The following is a 15,171-nucleotide window of genomic DNA, read 5'->3' as shown; positions in this document are numbered from 1 at the left end:
TAGGTTAAGCATCGACCGAAGTCGGGCGGCTAACGGGCTGACCCGCGTTGCTAAAAGCCAGCGGCGCGCTGGAATGCGCAGCCGGGTCCGCTTCGTACCATCAACGGTGATGTCCTGGCGCCTGGGCTTATTTTAACCGTACCGAAACTAACACTCCACAAAAACGCCAGGCCGATCGGCTCTGTCTGCTTTATTTTTAATCTTTTACGCTTGAATTGCCAGTTAGCATTGGCTACAGTGACACTTGCACTTAACAAAAATATGCAGTAACTTTAACAATTTCGATTCATGTTTAAGGAGACTTCAAACAACGTTTAGCTGGCTGCTTCGCTACACGCTTGTTTAAGTATCTTTCGCCTGGATTCATTTAATACAGGCCTCTCCGAAATATCGTATCTCCATTTTAATTGGGGGGGGGGAGGGTTCTTTTGTTTTACGCCAGGCGTTCATGAACCACTAATTAACACTGCCGCGCCAGCTGGTTAAATACCCCTGGGTGGGGGCGTGTCGGTGTTGCTGCATAACACTAGTTAACTAGTTAAGTTTTTAAAACCTCTGTTGTTTATTTGCGTTAATATTAATGCCTCCTAGCACTGTGTGCTCGTTTAATGTCGTCCCGCTCCGGTAAAATAGTAAAAGCATAATGTGGTTTCTTTAGTTTTTTGCCTATTGCTTTTGGCCTAAATTTTCAATTAGGCGAGAAATGGTTGAAGGGACATTTTTCTCATTAAATTAAGGTCCAGATGGCGGAGTTCCTCGTGCTTTTTAGCCTCTTCTTCGTCCTATTTAATGTATCTTAAATAAGCTAGAGTTTGCATGTTTAATTTATTTCCATCCACTGGATTTGGAATAAGGACGATAGCCGTGCTGAGCAGTTATTCCAACATTAAAACAGCTGTCATTGTTTCTTTGCTTTAGTTTCTATACATAATGGGGCTTTAACATACTTTATAATATAAGTTGTTCGATTGGTTTTACGGGATACTCCGATCAGACTGGGGAAGAGGTAATTGTTTGGACTTCATCCTTGGATAATTTAATTTCGTTGTCCATTAATAACTGTAAGCGCCTACGAGATGATTTGCTATAATGTATCATGGGGAAACTGAAAGCACAATGAGAAATACATTTGATAATCTCTTCTATCAGACCTGAGGGGTGTTCCACGAAGCAGGATTTTTCAGTTAGTTGGGTTAATTTCAACTAGAAGTCATGACTGTCCAATAAGAGTTTAGATAAGAAGCATTCCTGTTGGACAATCACGATTGTGTCCAGTGTTGGAAAAAAATATTAGGGTTTCATTCTTTGGTGTCACGCTGTTTTAATTAAAGCAGCTGTTATTTTTTTCTGAAGGTTAAATATATGACTGTATAAAATACTCTAGATACATTTTAACTGTTATATCGCTACATTTATTTGCTTGCGAGATGCACGTCTCCAAGGCGACGTACAAGTGAGTAAAGCTTGTGGTGAAAAACCAGGGTTCGACTGCACCCAGCGCAATGGGACCAGTTAAGATTAAGGGCTTTGTTCAAGAGCCCAACAGTGATATGACAACTCTGCGGGTCAAAGGATTCGAACCCATGACTTTCCGCCGCACGGCCACAGATCTATAACCACCCGCTTATTTCCTATGAGATGCTTTGCTATCTACTTAAAGTATATCAGAATCTCTGTGCGCCATCTAATATGGCATATAAAAATAGACTCATTAGGGGTTTGTTTTACTCAGAGGAAATTAATATATAATCAATTTAAATCTAATATATATATGCTTTACCTAAAGTATCACAAAGATTTATGTATTGTAAAGTTAGCATTCAATGCTGATGGTTATCGCTTTACAAATCAATTTTCCTTAACAAAATATCACGTTAATACCTGTCAGCGGTCTTGGTTTTATACGTGTAGCAGGGAAAGGCAAAACCTGCAAGGGTGGAGAGGGGCGTTTCCTAGCCTGTTTATTTATCGTAGGTGTGTGAAAATTAAAGACCGATGAGTGTAAAATATTAGGTTAGTACTATCAGATGGCATTTCTGAACAAATAAGTAATCGATTTTCATAAATGTTTCTCGCCGTTACTTTTCGTCATGAAAGGAGCGGTATCTGACGCGCTTGAGTGTAAGTCTTGTTTTGCATCGGAACCATAACGCACCTGGTTGTTTCACCACAAATACCCGGACTTCACAGGAAATGACGGACACGGAAGTTGTATTCCCTTTGTATCCGTGTTGTTTGTTTTACTTAAGGAAATTTTGATTTATTATGATATGCACCGGTATGTTGTTTTAAAATTTCATTTGCTGTTGATTATTAGCAAACGGATAACAATTTGTAATGGTATTCACCTGTAGCAGTTTTAAATACCGTTCTCTTTTTTTGTAGTTTTGTAGTAAAAATCTGTTTTGTGACGAGGCAAAGGATTGTAGAGTTCTTTCCTTCAGTTGACAGACGCAGCAGAAGAACGACACAATGTCTTTAATCAACTTTTATGGTGGTTATACGGCGTGTTATGTATATTAGACGAAAGACGTTACTGGGAAAGGAAGTTGGCGAATTCATGTTATGCAGTGTATTCATTGCATAAATATTGCATTTAAAAGAATAACTGGTACAGATTGAGGGTTCTTTTTAAACTGTTCATTGTCATGGTTGTTAAGTAGATATTTAAAAGAGAGAACAAAAATCTCTTTAGAGAACTTTAACCATATGAACAATATATGTTAAACCCGAGTAGCCAACTTTTAATTGGTGGTAATAACTGAAGCATTAAATGGTAGTTGCATTTTAAAGAGATGCCATTAAAATGTATTATTTCGTTTGGTCACCCTAAATAAACTCCAGTCTCATGCGGAGTGATGGTGCTTTTTTTAGGTCTCTGTGTAGGACAGAGCTGTACCGGGAGAAGGGATGGACAACCAGAAATCCAACTGCGAGGAGAATGATTCCGAATCGGCAGGTAAGCAGTCAGTACAGGTGTTTTTTCAAATGTATAGTGATTGTTTTCTATGTGGAAGCAGAACTATAACAGGTTCCCGTTTACACACCTGGGACTAGCCTAGCTTGATAATAGCAGATTTTTTTGTACAATAGAGGGTTTCTATAACACGACAACAGAACATGGCAAAAATATTACGTATCTCAGGATTTTTGAACATGGTTTCAGATTGGCTTAAAAAGGTCACCATATGGGCATTAGAGGTCTCTGGGGTTTGGATTTTACAAAAGCTTTACGACCATTTGAATTAAATTTTCAATCATTAAAACTAAACCACAAATCCATAAATTTACCCCCAGTAGTCTGGAGGGTTACAGTCCTGCATGAAGCCAAAAGTAAAATGATTAAATTGTACAGTGCGTATAGCTGTTGCATGCTGTTTCGTTTTTTTCTTTAATCCCATTTTGCACCCTCTAGTTGATGGCAGCGCACCTCCAGAGAAGCCTGCTCCCCCTGATGGAGACCCAGAACCCCCAGAAAGAACCACGGAAGCTTCTAGTGCCACTGCGTAAGTACCTGGGTGCCAGATGTTCAGTAAACAAGATTAAGGCGTTTATTTTGCATTTAGCTGCCTCTATATAATTCAAGTAGTTTTAGAGTGTTCAAATACGTGTTGTCCTACTATCTTACTGGTAAATGGAAATAAAACGTCAATAATGCTTGGGTTGTATTCAGTTTAATATCTTCTTATAAAACAGATTAGGAGGATTCACATTGGCTCAGTAAATTTCCCTCCAGTGTTGCTGTTGCTGGGGAGAGGGTGCAGTATTTGTCTGCCAAGGTATCTCTTTTGGCAGTTGTACAAGGACCGCAGAAATCTTTCTGGGGTTTGCAGGTTGCCAGTTATTGGCAGTGGGGCGTGTTCCCTAGTCCAGTCGGCACTCGCTTCTCCAGCTGTGGTTTGCGTAACTGATAATATGTATAGTGGAACGTTTCTAGGCACAAATAGCATTTGATTGCACTAGATTGAAGAGAGAACGTGGAAAGTATCATGATGGCAGCAAACACTGAGGCGTCTTTGATTTATGTTTACAGGGAAATCGGCAGGGCCTGTGCACTTTGTAACTGTGATGAGCGGAGTTTGCATGGCCAGCGGGAGCTCCGGCGCTGGGGGCCCTCTCTCCTCTGGTCCCCACTCGAGAGCCCTGCTGCTGCTCCCCTGCCGGCTGGCGATGATGATCTGTCCTCCATCGGATTCCCTGACCACATCAATACCACTTCGTTGTTCGACGAAAATGGTCAGTCGGCAGATGGATAACTTTGGGGACCGGTGACTTGGTCCTGCTGTTTGCCTGCGCGTCATTCTATGTGTCACTATAGTCAGGGGGCCTCCTCAAGGATGTGGGTTTGGACTCCTTTGGTGAAATTCCCCAGTTTGTTAACCTGGCTATGAATGTGAATTTCTTCCGTCTGTCTGCGTGTGCATAAGTACATACGTACCTAATCGGCAGTGGCTTTTTAATCCATGTCACAGGTGTCTTCTCATGTGACAGCTGTGCCATTGTAATAACTTTGTGCCATTGTGATTCTCCTTTTTTTTTGCTTCATTTACTTATGAACATTACCTGAAATGTCCTGTATATACTTTTTATGATGTGCCGCATTATCACTGCTTATACTCTCCCTGCACCTGCGGGCATCACAGGGCACTGCTGGGTGCACTACTGCTGTGCCGTCTGGTCGGAGGAGGTGAAGCTGACGGGCGATCAGCAGCTGGAGGGTGTGGATAGAGCGGTCATCTCAGGGATACGACAGGTTGGATGGGGGGTGATGTGGGGACTTTGGGGTTTTTTTTTTTTTTTTTTTGATAACTGTACACCTATGAGGTCTACTCATTATGCATTGGTACAGCGTGAATGGAGAATGTAAATGCACCATTAAGGAAGGAAGCAGTCACTGTGTTTGAAACGGATCAAGGGTGATGATGCAGGGTTGCCAAGGCTTCGCTGCTAAGGCTCTGCTCCTTGTTTTGCAGCGATGTGAATACTGTAAAAGGCTGGGTGCTACCATAAGGTGCAGGGCGGAAGGTTGCTCACGTTTTTACCACTTCCCCTGCTCGGCGGCCAGCGGCTCTTTCCAGTCCATGAAGCTGCTGGCTCTCCTCTGTCCGGAGCACATAGACAAGATGGCCGAATTGGGTAGGTGCAAGGATCTGCTTCGGCCTTCCGCGTGGCCGCTTTTTTTTTTCCGTTCCCCTCTAACGGATCACCTCTTGGCACGACCCAGCGGGTGAGGAGTCACGCTGCGCTGTTTGCGACTCTGCGGGGGAGTTGCCCAGCCTGCTCTTCTGCACGGGCTGCGGGCAGCACTACCACGCGGGTTGCCTGGAGATCAGCGCCACCCCACTGCAGCGCTCCGGTTGGCAGTGCCCTGAGTGCAAGGTGTGCCAGACCTGCAGGTGAGCCCATGTGGCAGTGTGTGCATCAGCACAGCATGCCTGTTTATTCAGGATGGCATTTAAGGTGGAGCGGCGTTTGAAGAGGTTTGTATACAACTGCTCCTCGATTAGTGACCGAGGTCGATTCCAACAGCCAAATTGTTAAGTGAAAAGGTTGCTAAGTATGTATCACGGTAGCTTAGGAATGACCATTTTTAGCATCGCTTTGTACAGCCTAGCTCAAGGATCTCTCTTACTCTGGCGTGCGTTGCTGTCAGATGTGTGAAATTTAGCCGTAAATGCACACATTGGTTAGAAAATGTATTTTTTTATTACCGCTGTATTTGCAAATGGCCGCTAACCAAGGTTATCGCTAAACGCAGAGTGATTGTACAGGAAATGCAGGGACGTGCAGACATGATGCTGGCTGTTTAGTTGATCTTCTCAAGTTATTTCAGGTAACCGATGCTTTTTTTTGTGACTTGTCTGGCTCTGCTGGGTGGAAGTGAACGCTCTGTGCGTCGTGCATCCACAGGCAGCCCGGGGAGGACTCCATGATGCTGGTCTGTGACGCCTGCGATAAGGGCTACCACACCTTCTGCCTAGAGCCTGCCATGGAGTCTCTTCCCTCAGACCCTTGGAAGTGCCGGGTCAGTCGCGGCCTGCGTTACACTTGCCTCCCGTGTTGCGACAGGCGGCCCGCTGTGGATTTAATGAAGCCCCCGCCTGGTGTCTCTCTCCCCCAGAGGTGTCGGGTATGCAGCGTCTGTGGCTCCCGGGGCTCCGCCCTGTCCGGATCGGTGCAGTGGTTTGAAAAGTACAGCGTGTGTGGTGGCTGTCATGTGCGCCGCAGCCTGGCCTGCTGTGTTTGCGACCAGGGCCCCGAGTCCCCGACCGGCCTGCACCCCTGCCAGGCCTGCGGCAGGTCAGTGATCCGTGGGTGCCGCTCGCCCCTCAACCGCACGGGTCTGACTCCCCTGTCTCCCTCTGTCGATAAGGCATATTTTACTGCACTGCTCTGCCTGTCGTGCCATTACACAGCGATTCTCTGATGCTACATTGCAAGTCGTTTCTAATAAAACCCTCCTTTGTGACATTATCATTTTTATCTCATATTAAGCTTGTCCTGCTATTTGTTTATTAACAAAAACTTCTTGTATCTGTGTACATCAAATTTTATCTGGTTCCTATCTCTGTGTGAATTGTTATTGACTGACCCTAGTTCTTGCCATGAGATAGTCAGAGATGCTGACATGGCATTAAATATCCAACTATGACCTACCTACTGTACCTTCCTACCTCCTCTCATCCGTCCTTTGCTTTTAGGTCGGTACACATGCAGTGTGCGTCCCAGCCGGGCCCTGTGGAGGGGACCTACACGTGCCACCGCTGCCGGCAGCTGGGACCTGTGGTGGAGGCCCGTGCAGCTTGCGCTCCGCTTGAAGGAGAGTCTGAGGCCGCGATGCCATCTGAGCCCTTGGATCCAGGTAATTCCCCAGCCTTTTGTCTGTAAGTGTAAGATAAAGTGGCCGGTGGTCTTCAGCAATGCCAGAGCTCATTAAATGGTATTTGGGTCCATTTTCCCCAAGTGCTCTAATGCTGCAGTTGTAATGCTGCAGCAGTTGGATAAGGGGCTGGGTTCTGAGGTCCTGCTGTAGCCTCCTGTGGTTCTGAAATGTCCTCCTGTTGGTCTCGGTTGGCATTAATGGGTGACGCATTCTTCTAGCTCTAAAAAAAGTTCTTTGATTTTTAGCCTGTGTTTTAAATATAGCACTTTTACTGAGGTGCAAACAAAACAAAGGCTGTTTTTGAGTTGTGATAACCAACATTTATTTCTTTGTCTTGTTTTGCAGGCCTGGAGAGCACCACTGAGGAGGAGAAGTGTGTGGAGCAGCGTGTGGAGGAGCACGAGGAGCAGCCTTCAGCAGCAGAGGAGCCTGAGCGTGAGGTGGCAGTGGGGCCCACAGAGCAGCCCCCCCTCTCACCTGAGCCTCCAGGTAAACCAGGGTTCTAACAGCATCCTGCTCAGGATATAATGACTCTGTTGGGGGAATATGGCCTGAGAACATGCTGGATTACCTATAGCAGGTAGCGGAGGAGCTCACAGCGTGTGTACATGCTGGGGAGGAAGTCACTCTCCCTTTTACCTTACAGCCTACGTGCCTGGCCTGTAAGTATCTGCTCTCGCTTCAGCAGCCTAATCTGAATTTCCCTTTCCTTTCTCTTTATTAAGTGGAGTTCAGTGGTGAAGAGGTTGGGCACTTGGAGGCTGGGCCTTGTCCTGTTCCTGTGGCTGGTGAAAGAGATGTGGCATCTCAGAATGAGCTCCCCAGTGACTCCCGACCTCCTGCCCTGAGTTCTGCAGCAAAGGTCCAGGCTGAGCCAGGAGCTGAGGGCTTGGTGGAAGAAGAATGTAAAGAGCAGGAGGAGACAGAGAGCCTCACTATGGAACAGCTGTCAGTGGAGGAAAGAGATACAGGTGTCACTGAGGGTTTGACTCCAAATGAGCCTCCTGCTGGGGAATCCCCTCACCCCCAAACCCCTCCCATGGCCACCCAGGATCTGGAGTACCTTCCAATGGAAGGGGTCGAGACTGAACCTCACACTCTACCTGAGGCAGAACCAAGGACTAGCCCTCCTTCTTCTGTGGATGAGGTCCCTCCATCTGACACGGTTCCTGAAAATACCCTGTCGGAAGAGGCAATGGATGAGTGTGCGGGGCCCGCAGAGGAGATGCATGGTGAGGTGAAAATAGAGCCAGAGTCCCAGGAAATGGGATCCAAGCAGGAACTCCTCCTGGATGAGATGTCCAACCTGAGCCATGGAGATGGCAGCAGCAGTGGATTCCTGGGCTCCCCTGGGGAGCCCGATTGCCAGTCTCTGTCCGCGGAACTTGGCCTGGGGCAGACGGGAAGGTCCAAGTCAGACTCCTTGCTTACAGAGACTGACGACTCGTTGCCCTTTGATGCCCTGAATTCCGATGGGGACAAAGTCAAACGGAGAGGCTCTCCTGGTCGCTCTCGCGTCAAGCAGGTACTGAATAACAGATTATTTAAATATTAATATTGATTCATTAGAAGGTATAAAATAGACAAAACGGTATGAAAATTTAAAATCAAAACCAAAATTAGCATGGTTATCAGGATTATCGTGGTATTGTTAAAATGTGCTGAAAATGTTAAAAAACACCACAAATAAAATTAGCACCAGTATGTAATTTTTGTTTGCATAAACATCAAAATAACTTTTGTAAACGTAAAAACCAGATCAAATGTGCATCAATATTAAAAATCTCTGGAGTGCTGTCACTGCCTTCCACCATGTGTCACTGACACTAAACAAACCCAGGTTACATGCTGACTCTGTCTGCCTGCGACTGACTGTCTGCCTGCGACTGACTCTGTCTGCCTGTGTCTGACTCTGCTGCTAACTTTGGTTGATGGTGGACAGTATTTTACATGAATTTTCCAAAGTGTAGTAATCAGTTTTAATGATAATTAAAAATTGAAACAGTAATATACTAGCTGTTGGGAATTTTACCATGAAACTGGTAACAGGTTCATCCCTAGTGCAGAATGGAATCACGGGTTGGATTTTGGCTGAGCTTTTAGGGTTGGTGTTTGTGTGTATTACTGTATTCTCAGCTTTTAAATGATGGTTTCCCCTCTCAGTTGCTTATGGGGTTTCACTCTGCCCTGTGCTCTATGCCCTCCAGGGCCGTGGCAGCAGTTTCCCAGGGAAACGGCGGCCGCGGGGCAGTGCGAGCGGCCGGGGCCGAGGTCGCTCACGGCTGAAGGCCATGGCCTCCTGCATTGAGGCCTTCCTGGTGAGCTTATGCATGGATGCGTTGTCTTTGAACACACTGGTAGTGTGTGGCCATTTGAGGCAATGTGTGCATGGTGATCCATGTGCATCATAATCATCAGATACATTGCAATTTGCAAATTTATTACTTCTGTGTCTGCAAGTGTTAATGTTATTAACAATGTATTCACTCGTATATTACATTTTGATGCCTTACTTAAGGGGTTGCTTTCTCTTTATTTAGGCTTTCCTACTAAACTTTCACTTTCCTTATTCTCCTTTGCATCCCTGGGTATAGGGTGTGGGTTGTGCTGTGGGTTGGCCTTGGTTTTGTTTCATCTTCTCTGATTTCATTGTAATAGATTCAGCCCAGATCGGCGGCTCCATGTTCTTTTTGCTTTTATCGTGTCCTGATGCGTGGATACGGTAAATTGGTAGCTGATCGAATTCGGCTTGGGGGGAGGGAACACGCGAAGGCATTGCGTTTCAGAGCGAAGCTGCGGTGCATGCTGCTGAAAGTCACCAGGGAGAGACAGGAGCCATACCTCTGACTTGCTGTGGCCTCCATGTCTCCTCCTTGACAGCCTTGCATTAGCTGGAATAGCTATGGGAGCTGCTGTAACTGTAGCTGTGTCTTAACCAGACCATCAGTAGCATAGTGTGATCAGGGCAGCAGGACCTGAGCTGGTAACCAGAATGCTATGTGGTTTGAGTGTCATGGTGAGCTGCTTAACCTGAACGAGTCCTGAACAGCTGTATGAAGGCATTTCTAATGCATAATAGATATAATCATTCCAAATGAGTGCATTATAATGTGTGGTTCCGTCGTGAAATTTCATGAATCCTATGGTTTCCCAGCAAAGCATGGACACAGACACTGGCCTGGGTAAAGATGAAGAGGAGGAAGAGGATGACACTATGCAGAACACCGTGGTGCTCTTCTCCAACACGGACAAATTTGTCCTGCAGCAGGTACCCAATGTAGTCCTCGGACGTCCACTCTAGCCTGGTTTCGGCATAGCTGACGTCGTGCCCCCTCCCCCCAGGACATGTGCGTGGTTTGTGGCAGTTTCGGACGCGGAGTCGAGGGACAGCTTCTGGCATGTGCCCAGTGTGCCCAGTGCTACCATCCCTACTGCGTTAACAGCAAGGTGTGTCGCCGTGGTCCCAGCGTTTCGTGTGTCCGTTGCCCTAAGGTGGTATTTCTCAAGCCGGTCCTCAGGGACCTGCAGACAGTCTGGCAGGGAGCTGGCAGGCACCAAAATCATGGATGGGTTGCGGGTCCCCAAGGACCGAAGGGACCTGGATCCCCTTCCATGCTCCCATCATTCAGTCAGCATAAATGAACAGAATGTTTTTGTTTTTCCCAACAGTATGCTTATAGTAAACTCTCCTGTCAGAGCTCCTGTTCTCGGGACTTTACTTCGTAGGTCTTGGTTTAATTGTTGCTGTGTGAGTCTTTGATTAATGTTTTTTTTTTTTTTTTTTAATCTTGTCGCATGGCTGCATGTGGCGCCCCCTTGTGACATTTATTTGCCGTGTGCAGATCTCCAAGATGATGCTGAGCAAAGGCTGGCGTTGCCTGGAGTGCATCGTGTGCGAGGTGTGCGGCAAGGCCTCAGACCCTGCCCGGCTGCTGCTGTGCGACGACTGTGACGTCAGCTACCACACTTACTGCTTGGACCCCCCACTGCACACTGTGCCCAAGGGCGGCTGGAAGTGCAAATGGTGCGTGATCGGAGGCGTGAATCCAAATCCAAAGTAGTTGCTATGCTAACGGTTCTGTGATGGTCTGCTGTGCTCTGCCCCGTCCCCTGCCTGCAGGTGCGTGTGCTGCATGCAGTGCGGGGCTAGCTCACCTGGCTTCCACTGCGAGTGGCAGAACAACTACACGCACTGCGGCCCCTGTGCCAGCCTCGTCTCCTGCCCCGTGTGCCGCGAGAACTTCATGGAGGAGGAGCTGCTCATGCAGTGCCAACACTGCGACCGGTGGGTGGGGGCCCATCGCGCTAGGGCTCAAGGAATTCACCAGTGGCGGGGCCCCCCTCTGACTGGCTTCTGCCTTTGCGTAGGTGGATGCACGCCGTGTGTGAGGGCCTCTACACCGAGGACGAGGCGGAACAGGCATCCGATGAGGGATTTGTGTGCACTGCCTGCTCTCCCTACGTCCCCAAACCCCCAGGTAACGTGGTTTCATCTGGGCAGCTATGCTAACGGCTAGAAGACAGGATGCATGCTTCTTGATGAGTCATTTTGTCTTTTAAATGAACTTAAATGTTTTTCTCTCCTTTTGTTAAGTGTTGGAGCCACCCCTGGTGACACCAGTGAAAGTGAAGGAACCAGGTTTGTGGTTTTAAAAGGCTTTTGTTTCTCATTCGCTGATGGTGACGTAGCTTATCGACGTTGTTGTTCTGAGCATGTGTGCTGGGTCTCCCTCTCAGAGCCGCAGTTCTATCGCCTGGAGGGCGTTTGGCTGACAGAGACGGGTATGTCCATGCTGCGCGGCATCGCTCTGTCGCCAGTGACCAAGCGGCGACAGCGACGCTCCCGCACTCTGGACGGGCTGGAGCTGAAGGATGGCGAGGGGGACGCGGAGAAGGGGGAAGGCGAGTATGCGTCTGCAGCTCAGAGGTTCAGCTCAGAGACTTTGCCTGAAGCGTGACCCTGGATGAGGAACCTGCTCTCTACCCTCCCTCGAGCAGGTTGTGGGGAACCTATGGAAAGTGAGCCCAAAGCGGCGGCCCCTGGCAGCCCTGACCGGGAGCCCGGACCTGAGGGGGCAGCAGAAGGAGAGGGAGTGAAGGGGGGAGCGGAAGAGACCGACGATGGGAAGAAGAGGAAGAGGAAGCCCTACAGGCCAGGTAGCCTAGGACAGTGTTTCCCAACCTTTTTTGAATTGTGTACCCCCTGAGAGATTTTCTCATACCACAAGTACCCCCTTTGTCAAATGTGTTGATGATTCAATAAAAGTAGAACGTACAACTGATTATCAAATTTAAAACATTTTATTAAATCTCCATAACTTGAACATTTAATTATTGGGCATTTTATTCTTTTCAGTTTAAATTTAACATAAATATATATGTTGCCACGAAAGTGAATGATAAATCTGAAAATAAATACTAAATTTAAAAAAAAGTAAATAAACCTCCCTTTGTTATAACAAAAGCTGAATGAGTCCCCTTTAAACAGACATTTAAACTTAGAACATCAGGAGCAAAACACAAAAATAAATAACCATATCAGTTTTACTTTGTTTTCATCATTCAACTTAGTTTAGTTTAATGAGACACCTGAGCTTGCTTATCTTTGATAAGCTCTGATAGATCTCATTAAGCAACACATCCCAGACAGATTTTCTTTCTATACCAGGGCACAGCTAATGGAATGGCTGATAATATTTACCCATCATCAGGGAAATTAAATATTAAAATTTTTTCCACGTACCCCCTGTAATGTGCTCGCGTACCACTAGGGGTACGCGTACCCCCGGTTGGGAATCACTGGCCTAGGAGACCCGCACATCTCCGTGTTCTGGGGTGGGGTCATCTGGCATCCCTGAATATGGTTCCTCTCATCGGTTGTAGGGATTGGTGGGTTTATGGTGCGACAGAGGAAGTCTAACCCCCGAGCGAAAAAGGGGCCAGCAGTGCCCCCTGCTGGAGAATTGGATGGGCTGAACGCAGACAAGGCTACTGATGAAGACAAGTTAACAGCAGGTTAAACCGAGCGCTTCTGTCTGCTCTCTGCTGCTGTCTCACCGTTCCTTCCACTTTGTCGTTCTTTGTTGTGAAATATTGTTATTCAGTAACAAAGTTTGGTCTTTGGTTACCGGGTCAGCATTACAGATGCTAATCGGTGCAAAAATGACATCTGGTACATGTCAGCTTTAGATGTTCCTGGAGGTCATTGTCTCCTTTATAGTGGGCCTGTAAAATTGAGGATGTTTCATACTTGCTCAGGAGCTCATCCGGACACGCCTGCGAACGCACCCTCTGACCTGAAGGTGGCCGAGGTGGAAGGGGAGCAGGCCAAAAAGCGCCGGGGCCGAAAGAAGAGTAAGCTGGAAGACGCGTTCCCGGGGTACCTGCAGGTACGTCGCACGGAGGATGTGTCCGAGCCAGTCCTGTGGACAGTGGGTCAGCCGGTGTCCACTGAAGTATGGTTAGATAGCTTCTCTGTCTCTGCTAACACAGGAGGCTTTTTTTGGCAAGACCCTCCTGGATCTTAGCAAGAAAGCACTGCTGCCCCCTGCTGGTCAGAGGCAGGCTCACGGTCCACTCCAGCCTCCACCCACTACAGCAATGGCTGAATCAGGTGAGGGGTGAGACGGCTAAGGCGGCTTTCCATACAAAACGTCTCTAACTAACCTAAAGTGACTGTCCTCATATGGGAAATTTCAGCTGAGGCAAAGGAAGGAGTGACGGCAAACCTGAAGCAGCAGAGTGCTCCCCTTTCAGAGGCCGAAGGAAATACCGATGGTGAGCTTCTCTTATTTAAAACATTATTTACCATACATGGATATTACTGCTGGCTAGTTTGATAGTGTCTGACCGGCTGTCTTTGTGAACTTTCAGCTGATGTTGGTGCCGTTGGACCTTTGTCTCCCAAGGACCAGACGTCGCATGTCGCACAGAGCTGTAGCTCTGACAGGCCTGAGGGTGAGAGTCCTGCTTGCAGCCGAGCTGCGGCTTTGGGTGCCCGAACAGCGCTGTCCTCCTTTGCACCCGTCACTTACCTCCGCTTTCCTCTCACGCGTGTGGCCCTGACTTTCCCCTAGGTGGCGACAGTCTCAGTTCAGAGCAGTTCTTCCGGAAGGTCCTTGGAGTTCAAGACGGGGCTGCCCTGGGTGATGGCCAGCAGGGGAGTGCGGGAGCCGTCGTGGAGCCGGGGCCGGGTGAGCCCAGCCGAAGCCTTCCTCCAGGTTTGGATGGCCATGGGGCGTCGGGGGAGAGAATGATGGGGAGCGAGACTGGGCTAACTGGGATGTCACAAAGTGTGGTCAGCGAGTGATGCTTTGTGCTGCTGCTTGACCGGCACGTCTTGACACAGGGAGTCTTAATGAGGTTGCCGTGGTAATGTGAGAGCTGTACACTGTGCCCTGACGCACCCCTGTGACCTCCATGCAGGAGGCTCTTTGTCTAGCTCCCTGCCTTCTGCTGGCATGATGGATTCTTTCCCCGGGCTCTCCCAGTCTCCGTTTTTGGACAGCCGGTAAGACCATTTATCCTGCACAGTCCTGGTTGGCCTTCCGATTGCTTGCGCCCTATTCCGGCAGTTAGCTCACCTCTTGTTCCGACGTTATTAGGGATCGGCCGGGTTTCTTCAGCCCTGACCATGGAGAGGACAGTACCTGGGCGACACCTTCCACCCCAGCCTTGCCCTCCACGCCCTCCACGCCCCCCACACCCACAGAGCCGGAGGGCGACGGCCTGTCTTACAGCCAGCGCAGCCTGCAACGCTGGGAGAAAGACGAGGAGCTGGGGGAGCTGTCCACCATCTCGCCGGTGCTCTACGCTAACCTCAACTTCCCCAGTCTCAAGCAGGATTTCCCGGGTTAGCCTACCGGAAGACAGCATGCACATGGCACACACCACTTAACCTGGAGGCTGGGCTCTGCTGTGGTTTAGCTGGTGATTTCTCCCTTGATTTGCTCTTGACAGACTGGTCCAGTCGGTGCAAACAGATAATGAAGATGTGGAGGAAGATTTCCGCTGCGGATAAGGTGCCCTTTCTGGTAAGGCGCAGTTTTCCCTGCAGCTTTTCCGTCGCATTTGGCTCTGTCTGTATCGCATGGCATCTGTGATGTCACGTAACCATCCTTCCTACCTTTGCTGCAACAGCAAAAGGCCAAAGACAACCGGGCTGCCCAACGAATCAGCAAGGCACAGAAGGTCAGAAATGCCCTGGGGAGGGGGTGGGGTTGTGTCTCTGGGAGGGGCTTGATATTAGTGCAGCCCTGCTGTGAGTGTCTGCTGATGTACTCTGCTCT

The 15,171-nt window shown here is 48.3% G+C and overlaps 1 protein-coding gene across 3 annotated transcripts in view; it reads left to right on the top strand.

Annotated features, from left to right (window-relative positions):
• LOC111854313 (histone-lysine N-methyltransferase 2D-like) overlaps window positions 1-15,171 on the top strand; it is a 33,211-nt gene that overhangs the window by 1,062 nt on the left and 16,978 nt on the right. Inside the window, exons 1-31 of one of the 3 annotated variants that reach the window (XM_023832194.2) lie at window positions 8-106; window positions 2,875-2,959; window positions 3,416-3,506; window positions 4,034-4,236; window positions 4,644-4,753; window positions 4,974-5,136; window positions 5,225-5,396; window positions 5,911-6,025; window positions 6,122-6,300; window positions 6,702-6,862; window positions 7,229-7,372; window positions 7,609-8,408; window positions 9,091-9,201; window positions 10,038-10,151; window positions 10,226-10,330; window positions 10,726-10,907; window positions 11,004-11,168; window positions 11,252-11,361; window positions 11,478-11,522; window positions 11,621-11,785; window positions 11,882-12,040; window positions 12,767-12,898; window positions 13,142-13,272; window positions 13,376-13,496; window positions 13,583-13,660; window positions 13,757-13,840; window positions 13,960-14,103; window positions 14,309-14,393; window positions 14,488-14,735; window positions 14,843-14,916; window positions 15,023-15,073. In XM_023832194.2, the coding sequence (XP_023687962.2) occupies window positions 2,911-2,959; window positions 3,416-3,506; window positions 4,034-4,236; window positions 4,644-4,753; window positions 4,974-5,136; window positions 5,225-5,396; window positions 5,911-6,025; window positions 6,122-6,300; window positions 6,702-6,862; window positions 7,229-7,372; window positions 7,609-8,408; window positions 9,091-9,201; window positions 10,038-10,151; window positions 10,226-10,330; window positions 10,726-10,907; window positions 11,004-11,168; window positions 11,252-11,361; window positions 11,478-11,522; window positions 11,621-11,785; window positions 11,882-12,040; window positions 12,767-12,898; window positions 13,142-13,272; window positions 13,376-13,496; window positions 13,583-13,660; window positions 13,757-13,840; window positions 13,960-14,103; window positions 14,309-14,393; window positions 14,488-14,735; window positions 14,843-14,916; window positions 15,023-15,073 (4,491 nt within the window). In that variant the 5' untranslated portion in view covers window positions 8-106; window positions 2,875-2,910. Of the gene's footprint in view, window positions 1-7; window positions 107-2,187; window positions 2,279-2,874; window positions 2,960-3,415; window positions 3,507-4,033; window positions 4,237-4,643; window positions 4,754-4,973; window positions 5,137-5,224; window positions 5,397-5,910; window positions 6,026-6,121; window positions 6,301-6,701; window positions 6,863-7,228; window positions 7,373-7,608; window positions 8,409-9,090; window positions 9,202-10,037; window positions 10,152-10,225; window positions 10,331-10,725; window positions 10,908-11,003; window positions 11,169-11,251; window positions 11,362-11,477; window positions 11,523-11,620; window positions 11,786-11,881; window positions 12,041-12,766; window positions 12,899-13,141; window positions 13,273-13,375; window positions 13,497-13,582; window positions 13,661-13,756; window positions 13,841-13,959; window positions 14,104-14,308; window positions 14,394-14,487; window positions 14,736-14,842; window positions 14,917-15,022; window positions 15,074-15,171 lie in introns of those variants that run through there. The other 2 variants (XM_023832185.2, XM_023832177.2) reach the window with 2 other exon arrangements.

Source organism: Paramormyrops kingsleyae, chromosome 8 (assembly GCF_048594095.1).
Source record: "Paramormyrops kingsleyae isolate MSU_618 chromosome 8, PKINGS_0.4, whole genome shotgun sequence".
Lineage (NCBI taxonomy): Eukaryota > Metazoa > Chordata > Actinopteri > Osteoglossiformes > Mormyridae > Paramormyrops > Paramormyrops kingsleyae.
This window is presented reverse-complemented; position numbering and strand designations above follow the sequence as displayed.